We start from the raw sequence: 9,083 nt of genomic DNA, 5'->3' as shown, positions 1-9,083 counted from the left end.
AAACATTTAAATTAAATATAAATAAATATAAATAATAAAATTAATAAATGTAATTCTATAAAAATAAAAATAAAAATAATCCCCTAAAAACTCCTTTTCCTGTAGGGAAAGGGATTAGAATTGGAGTTTACTCAGGAAAATTTCGGATTTCCCAGAGGACACAGCCAAGGCTCTTAGGGCAGGAATTTGTGCCTTTTTCTGGCTTTGGGCACCCAAAAGTTGTTGCCCTAAACAGGAAAAGTGTGAGCAGCAGTAAGTGAGCACAAACAGAAATATCTGGGATCAGGCCAGCAACACAAGGCCATGTGAAAAAAAAAATAAATTAAAAACCAAACCAGAAATGTTCTCTGTGAAAATCTGTCAGCATTTAAAATAAACTGAATATCACAGCTTTCATACAAGCCAAATCGTTTTTCCTATTTTGATTATTTTGCTGAAATTATTGTTAATTTTAGAGGCTGCAACACATTTTTCTGGGTGTTCTCCTTTTTAAAACTTTGCCTTTCTACTTTTACTTTCTCCCCTTTCCCTACTGGATCACGGTGACAGCTTTCATTTTCAGTTTACAATCAAAAAAAAGAAAAAAGAAAAAGGTGGGTTGCAGCTTTATTTCCAGGCACACATTTGATAGCTGGGGGTAGAAAAAGAAACTTTTTTTCCCTAAAAAAAAAAATAATTCCATGTAAAAAAAAAGCCCAGCCAGATCAAATGCAGGGGCATTAAAGTTCCAAGGGCATGATCTTGGCAGGCTTGGAAAATAATTTCCAGCCAGTCTCACCTAAAAAAAAAAAATTATTTCTATTTCTGTTCCTTTTTGTTTGATGCAGCAGCTCATCCAACAAAACCAACTTCAATATTGCAACTTCCCTGACGTGGATTTCTTTATTTCTGTTTGAATTTCTTGTGTGAATCTGTCACAGGCAGAGGAAGGAGATTCCCAGCTGGGCAAAGTCCCTGCAAGCTGCTTCCAGAGCAAATTTCATTTTTATTGTTATTTCCTGCTCGAGTGATTCAGCTGGAGCACGGGAGGGAGGCCCAGGCAGAGAAATCCAAACGTTTTCTGCTGGCTGCAGATCCCTGTGCTCCCCTGGGAGATGGGAAGGTGGGATCAGGATTCTTTTGGGATTTTTGTTTCTCTTCCAGGGTCTTTGTGGTGCTCCCAGCGTGGCTGGGATGAGTTGGTGGCTGCCAAACCCTTCTGGGGCTGCAGCCATCCAAATCTCAGCACAAATGTTGTTATTAATTCTGCTCCCGTGTTAAAATGGAATAGAAAATATTGTTATTAATGCTCTTAGTGCTCCCCTGAGTTAAAATGGAGTGGATTGGGGGCCTGATCCTGATTTCACAGCTGAAATCCACAACTAAATTCATTTCACCCTCTGCCTTTCATGAAGTCCTTGCCAATTAATAGCGAGGGCAAATTAAAGAACCTCAGCAAGACCAGAGGAGTTTAAAGTGATTTTAAGAGAGGAACAGGAAGCACTTTTTTGATTTGGTTTTGTTTTTTTGTGCTGTGTCTTTCTGAAGCTGGAATTTCTGTGGTTCAGGGATGGTTTTTCCCTGTGGATAAAGAGGCAGAAAATCTCCTGGCACAGGAGGAGAGCGAGCAGGGAGCTGGGAGGGGAATTATTTTTTCCCCTTCATTGATACAACAAAATGGAAATGGGCTGCTGGCTTTCCCTAATGTGAATGATAACAACTGCACTGATAGATTTGTCATTGCCACTATTGATTTCCTGCCCCAACATAAACTATTTTTAAAAATGCCTCTTCGTGGGTTTTTATTTGCTGGCAGGGCTGGGATTTCAGGCTGCTCCCAGCTGGGCCTGCAGGATCTGCCTGGCCTTAAAAGTGAAAGGGAAAGTGCAAAAAAGGGAAAGTCAGGGGGAAAAAATAAAAAATAGAAAAAAAAGGAGAAGGATGAGGAGGATGAATTGAAATAGAATGAGGAGAAAAGCAGGAATATCTGTCATCTGTCCCACCCAGCCCACAGGAACTGCAGGGAGGGGAGCAGAGCTGCTGGGAGCACCAGGATGAGGTCAAAATTTTGGAGCACAGCTCTTTTGTTTGGAGCACAGCTCTTTGTTTTGCCTTGAGCCACGTCCAGGTGAACACAAAGATCCTTGAGTGGAGCTGCTGGAGAGAGCCCAGGGGAAGCACGGAGCTGCTGCAGGGCTGGAGCCAGGCTGGGACACCTGGGGGGGCTCACCTGGAGAGGAGAAGCTCCAGGGAGAGCTCAGAGCCCTGCCAGGGCCTAGAGGGGCTCCAGGAGAGCTGGAGAGGGACTGGGGACAAGGAAGGAGGGACAGGACCCAGGGAATGGCTCCCAGTGCCAGAGGGCAGGGCTGGGTGGGAGATTGGGAACTGGGAGGGTGGGGAGGGGCAGGGCTGGAATTCCCAGAGCTGCCCCTGGATCCCTGGCAGTGCCCAAGGCCGGGCTGGACACTGGGGATGGGATGAGATTCAAGTTGGGGTTATTCCAACCCAACCCTTCCCATGACAGTGGAAGTGGCACAGGGAGATCTGGAGAGTCCTGGGCCCCCTTTGTGGAGTTTGGTTGGGATCACAGAGAGGATTTCCTAAAAAATGAGGGAAGGAAGGGAAGGTTTGGGAAGGTTTGGGAAGGTTTGGGAAGGTTTGGGAAGGTTTGGGAAGGTTTGGGAAGGAAGGAAGGAAGGAAGGAAGGAAGGAAGGAAGGAAGGAAGGAAGGAAGGAAGGAAGGAAGGAAGGAAGGAAGGAAGGAGAGAAAGATTTTCTATATATAAATAAATAAATGAACAAACAAATAAATACAAAAAATATTACAGTAAAGGCAAAGTGAACAAAAAGAAACGACCAAACAAATAACTAGATAAATAATAGATTTCTAATAAAGGCAAAACGAACCAAAAAGCCCACCCTAAATAAATAAATACATCAACATAACAACCATAGTAAAAGCAGAACAATCAAAAAAAAACAAAAAAAAAACCCAAACAAACAAAAAAAAAAAAAAGAAAACCAAACCGCGCGTGCACGTGCTTTCTTTTTCCTTTTTTTTTTTTTTTTTTTATTTTTTATTTCTTAATTTTTAATTTATTTTTTTTTAAAGGAAACCTTCATTTCTCCTGCCCGCTCCCGCGCATCCCCCACCCACCCTCGGCGGGGCGGGGGCATCCCGGCCGCGCTCCCCGCATCCCTCCCTCCCTCCCTCCCTCCCTCCCTCCGCTGGCCGTGGGCGGTGTCGCCGCGGCTCCCCGGCCGTGTGGCTGTCCCCGGCGCTGTCCCCAGCCCGCGGCGTGCATGGCCCTGCGCGGGCGGCGATGGCTGCGCGCTGATGGCCCAGCTCGCCATGGCCGCCCGAGAGGAGCTCTACAGCAAAGTCATCCCCCGGCGGAGCCGCCAGCACCGCGCCGGGACCATCAAACATGGCTCTTCGCTGGACATCCTGCTCTCCATGGGCTTCCCCAAAGCTCGGGCGTGAGTCGCTGCCCCGCGGGGCTTTTCCTCTCTTTTCTCGCGCTTTACCGAGGGGGGAGAGGCGGAGGAGCGGCGGGCGCCGCTCGGCTGCGCTGCTCCGGAGCGGCGCGGGGCCGGGCGCGGGGAGGGAGCGCCGGGAGCCGGGGATCCGGCCCGGGAAGAGGCGGGGATGCTCTGCCGGAGTGGGGGATGAGCTCCCGGAGAGGGGGATGAGCTCCCGGTGAGGGGGATGAGCTCCCGGAGAGGGGGATGCGCGCCCGGAGAGGGGGATGCGCTCCCGGTGAGGGGGATGAGCTCCCGGAGAGGGGGTGAGCTCCCGGTGAGGGGGATGAGCTCCCGGTGAGGGGGATGAGCTCCCGGTGAGGGGGATGAGCTCCCGGTGAGGGGGATGCGCTCCCGGAGAGGGGGATGAGCTCCCGGAGAGGGGGATGCGCTCCCGGAGAGGGGGATGCGCTCCCGGAGCAGAGGGATGCTCTGCCGGAGAGGGAGGATGCGCTGCCGGAGCGGGGGGGATGCTCTCCCGGCAGCGGGCAGTGCTCTCCCGGCTGTGAGGGGATGCGCTCCCGGAGCGGCCCGGAGATGCCTTCTCGGAGGGATGCGGGGAATGCTCTCCCGGCAGCGGGGGATGTGCCCCCAGAGCGGGGGGATGTGCCCCCAGAGCGGGGAGATGCGGTCCCAGAGCGGGGGGATGCGCTGCCGGGGCCGCCGGGGCAGATGCGCGATGCTGTCCCAGGCTAGAGGGAATGCGGCCTGGGGATGCCCTCTCGGAACGGCCCGGACAGCTGGGAATGCTCTCCTGGAGCAGGGAATGCTCTCCCAGAGCAGGGGATGCTCTCCCAGAGCAGGGAATGCTCTCCCAGAGCAGGGGATGCTCTCCCAGAGCAGGGGATGCTCTCCCAGAGCAGGGGATGCTCTCCCAGAGCAGGGAATGCTCTCCCGGAGCAGGGAATGCTCTCCCGGAGCAGGGGATGCTCTCCCAGAGCAGGGGATGCTCTCCCAAAGCAGGGGATGCTCTCCCAGAGCAGGGAATGCTCTCCCGGAGCAGGGGATGCTCTCCCGGAGCAGAGGATGCTCTCCCGGAGCAGGGAATGCTCTCCCAGAGCAGGGAATGCTCTCCCGGAGCAGGGGATGCTCTCCCGGAGCAGGGGATGCTCTCCCAAAGCAGGGGATGCTCTCCCGGAGCAGGGAATGCTCTCCTGGAGCAGGGAATGCTCTCCCGGAGCAGGGGATGCTCTCCCAAAGCAGGGGATGCTCTCCCAGAGCAGGGAATGCTCTCCCGGAGCAGGGGATGCTCTCCCAGAGCAGGGGATGCTCCCGGAGCAGGGGATGCTCTCCCGGAGCAGCCTGGGGACGCTGTAGGACCCTCGGGATGCTCCGCTCCCCTCCTCCGGCCAGGCAGGAGCCCCGGGCCCTCCGGTTGCCCTCCCCACAGCCCGCCTGTCCCGAAGTTGGGGGTGGCCAAGGAGGCACCAGAAGTTTTTGCCCCCCAGACTGAAATTGCTTTAGCTCGGGCACGCGGGGGATTCGCTTTCAGCCGTGTACAAGTCACCCTGAAAGCAGCGGAGCAGATTTCCATCCGTAGCCCGGAGTAATTCGGTTTTTCTTGCCCAATTCCAGCCCTGTGTGTGCTCAGGCTTTAAATTAATCAGGCAGCAAACTAATGACAGCTTAATGAGGGAAGGGTGGCTCCTGAGGTGGGACTGCTCGCTTTGGGATGCAAATGAAGCCGGTGGGGATGGGGATGGTTCCTTGAGCTCCCCAAGTTTTCAGTTTGTTGTTGATACCCGTCAGAACTCCTGGGTTTTGCAGCCTGTCTTGTCACAGGGGTTTTTGGGTTTTTTTAAATATAAATATAGACAGGCACATGCAGTTTAAGTGCATATGTTCCTTGTGGATTCGTGGGATTGCACAGATCCACCAGCACATGCAGGAAATCTTATTTTTGTTTTCCACGGTGCTGCTTTGCACTCCTTCTGGCTGTCAGTTATCCACTGAGATCAGCACCAGCTTTTAGACACAGTGAATGCAAATGAAGAGCAGGGCAGAGCAGTGACTTCATGCTTAGCTCGGCTGGGAGAAAAGATGGTTGGGAAAAAAAGATGGGTATCTTTCAGGGGAGCTCGAATTTAAAAATACCAGCTTGATCCTGTGAATGAAAGTGGTTCTGACATGCACAACAGTGCCATCCAGGCTGCCAGGCAGCCCTGCTCTTCCCTGACTCAGGAGCTGTGTCTGTGGGTCACATTCCTGCCCAAAAAGCTCTGGCATTTGTTAAAATGCACTCACTGTTTCATCATGCAAAGCAGAGAAGGTTAAACACAGGCAGCAAGACAGAAAACAGACAAAACCTCCCTAAATGCAAAAAGTACCTTTTGGAAATAGAGTCAGGCAGGTGGGGAAAGCTGCCTTGAGTTCAGGATAACCCTGTGTGACAGCTCAGTGGAGCAGAGAGGGTTAAACACAGGGAGCAAGCTAGAAAAAGGAGTAAAACATCCCTAAATGCAAAAAGGATCTATAGGAAAAGCAATCAGGCAGGTGGGTAAAGCTGTGTTGAGTTCAGGATAACTCTGTGTGACAGCTCAGTGGAGCAGAAAGGGTTAAACACAGGGAGCAAGCCAGAAAATGGACAAAATATCTCTAAATGCAAAAAGTATCTATTGGAAATATAATCAGGCAGATGGGTAAAGCTGTATTGATATTGAGCTCAGGATAACCCTGTGTGACAGCTCAGCAGAGCAGAGAGGGTTAAACACAGGGAGCAAACCAGAAAAAGGACAAAATATCCCCAAATGCAAAAAGTATCTATTGGAAGTAGAGTCAGGCAGGTGGGGAAAGCTGTGTTGAGTTCAGGATAACCCTGTGTGACAGCTCAGTGGAGCAGAGAGGGTTAAACACAGGGAGCAAGCCAGAAAATGGACAAAATATCCCCAAATGCAAAAAGTACCTACTGGAAATAGGCAGGTGGGGAAAGCTGTCCTGAGCTCAGGATAACCCTGTGTGACAGCTCAGCGGAGCAGAGAGGGTTAAACACAGGGAGCAAGCCAGAAAAAGGACAAAATATCCCCAAATGCAAAAAGTACCTTTTGGAAATAGAGTCAGGCAGGTGGGGAAAGCTGTGTTGAGTTCAGGATAACCCTGTGTGACAGCTCAGCGGAGCAGAGAGGGTTAAACACAGGGAGCAAGCCAGAAAATGGACAAAATATCTCTAAATGCAAAAAGTATCTATTGGAAATATAATCAGGCAGATGGGTAAAGCTGTATTGATATTGAGCTCAGGATAACCCTGTGTGACAGCTCAGCGGAGCAGAGAGGGTTAAACACAGGGAGCAAGCCAGAAAAAGGAGTAAAACATCCCTAAATGCAAAAAGTATCTATAGGAAATAGAGTCAGGCAGGTGGGTAAAGCTGTATTGAGCTCAGGATAACCCTGTGTGACAGCTCAGTGGAGCAGAGAGGGTTAAACACAGGGAGCAAGCCAGAAAAAGGACAAAATATCCCTAAATGCAAAAAGTATCTATTGGAAATAGAGTCAGGCAGATGGGTAAAGCTGTGTTGAGCTCAGGATAACCCTGTGTGACAGCTCAGTGGAGCAGAGAGGGTTAAACACAGGGAGCAAGCCAGAAAAAGGAGTAAATATCCCTAAATGAAAAAAAAAAAAAAAGAAACCCACAGCCAGGCAGGTGGGGAAAGCTGTCCTGAGCTCAGGATAACCCCGTGTGACAGCTCAGCTCTCTGCTGGGACAGGCACCACTCGCCCCACTGAAGGAGCAGGGAGTGCCCCTGTCCCACCCTGCTGGAAATGCTACAAATAATTCATCCTTAACATTCACACAAAAAGCAAAAGGGAAAGAAAGCAAACTGAGTCCAAGTGGTGCCACCAAGGGTAGGATGAGGATGGAGCACAGGTTTGGGAGCTTGAGAGGGAGGAGTGCGTGGCAAGAGGACATTTCCTGAAGGCCCAGAGAGTGATTTTTAACTCTCAGCATTTCTCTGGACGTGGGAATGAGAAAACCACGATGCCAGGGACATAATATCATCATCTCCCTCCAGAGAGGGGAAGGAGAAGTAGCCTTAAAGCCCTTGTGAGTTTACCCCCAAAACTCTCCCACCTCTGTTTGCTGCCCCAAAGGCACAGCTCCAGCAGGAATTCAGTGAGGTGGGATTTCAGTGAGGTGGGAATTCAGTGAGGTGGGAATTCAGTGAGATGGGAATTCAGTGAGATGGGAATTCAGTGAGATGGGAATTCAGTGAGGTGGGAATTCATTGAGATGGGAATTCAGTGAGATGGGAATTCAGTGAAACAGGAATTCAGTGAGATGGGAATTCAGTGAGATGGGAATTCAGTGAGATGGGAATTCAGTGAAACAGGAATTCAGTGAGATGGGAATTCAGTGAAACAGGAATTCAGTGAGATGGGAATTCAGTGAGATGGGAATTCAGTGAGGTGGGAATTCAGTGAGGTGGGAATTCAGTGAAACAGGAATTCAGTGAGATGGGAATTCAGTGAGGTGGGAATTCAGTGAGATGGGAATTCAGTGAGGTGGGAATTCAGTGAGATGGGAATTCAGTGAGGTGGGAATTCAGTGAGATGGGAATTCAGTGAGATGGGAATTCAGTGAGGTGGGAATTCAGTGAGATGGGAATTCAGTAAGGTGGGAATTCAGTGAGATGGGAATTCAGTGAAACAGGAATTCAGTGAGATGGGAATTCAGTGAAACAGGAATTCAGTGAGATGGGAATTCAGTGAGATGGGAATTCAGTGAAACAGGAATTCAGTGAGATGGGAATTCAGTGAGATGGGAATTCAGTGAGATGGGAATTCAGTGAGATGGGAATTCAGTGAAACAGGAATTCAGTGAGATGGGAATTCAGTGAGGTGGGAATTCAGTGAGATGGGAATTCAGTGAGATGGGAATTCAGTGAAACAGGAATTCAGTGAGACGGGAATTCAGTGAGATGGGATTTCAGTGAGACGGGAATTCAGTGAGATGGGAATTCAGTGAAACAGGAATTCAGTGAGATGGGATTTCAGTGAAACAGGAATTCAGTGAGATGGGATTTCAGCTCTGCACACAAACAGGAGCCAGGCTGGTACTTAAAAGTGGTGACCATCTGTTTGGGTGGCTTATGCAAAACAACCCTCCAAGTTGTCAGACAAGTCTGTCAGGCATGTCACAAAACAGCAGCAGTGCCTCCTGGCTCTGTGCTGCAGCTGGGGGCACTGAGAGGGGACAGCAGGGCACAGAGAGGGGACAGCAGGGCAGGGCACGGGCACAGGGCTGAGCTGCAGTCTGCATTTCCAGGCTGGCACTGAGGACTGAGGCCCTGGGCACAGCTCACATTGCCTGGCCTTCAGCTTTACCCTGAGGCTGCTAAAATGAAGGAAGGTGAAAGGTTAAATGGCATCTCCAGGTGTTGCTGATGCTCAGCTGAGGCAGAAATTGGCCGTGGCAGGAGCCAAGAGGAGAGCTCAGGTGACAAGGGCCGAACTGCCATGGATCTGGTTCTTAACAAAGCCTTTATTTGTCTATCCCCCAGGGGGTTTGTGGGGGACTCAGAGGCTGTGTCCCTCCTCTCTGAGCTGAGCTCTGACTGCAGTTCATGACCTGCACTGATCCAGTGTCC

At 50.6% G+C, this 9,083-nt stretch overlaps 1 protein-coding gene across 2 annotated transcripts in view; it reads left to right on the top strand.

Moving 5' to 3' along the window:
- The first annotated feature begins 3,209 nt into the window (after window positions 1-3,209).
- Window positions 3,210-9,083, top strand: part of UBASH3B (ubiquitin associated and SH3 domain containing B) — an 88,538-nt gene continuing 82,664 nt past the window's right edge. The window contains exon 1 of one of the 2 annotated variants that reach the window (XM_059867068.1): window positions 3,210-3,459. In XM_059867068.1, the coding sequence (XP_059723051.1) occupies window positions 3,317-3,459 (143 nt within the window). In that variant the 5' untranslated portion in view covers window positions 3,210-3,316. The remainder of the gene's footprint in view (window positions 3,460-9,083) is intronic. The other variant, XM_059867069.1, reaches the window with a different exon arrangement.

The sequence above is a fragment of the Haemorhous mexicanus genome, chromosome 24 (assembly GCF_027477595.1).
Source record: "Haemorhous mexicanus isolate bHaeMex1 chromosome 24, bHaeMex1.pri, whole genome shotgun sequence".
Classification (NCBI taxonomy): domain Eukaryota; kingdom Metazoa; phylum Chordata; class Aves; order Passeriformes; family Fringillidae; genus Haemorhous; species Haemorhous mexicanus.
This window is presented reverse-complemented; position numbering and strand designations above follow the sequence as displayed.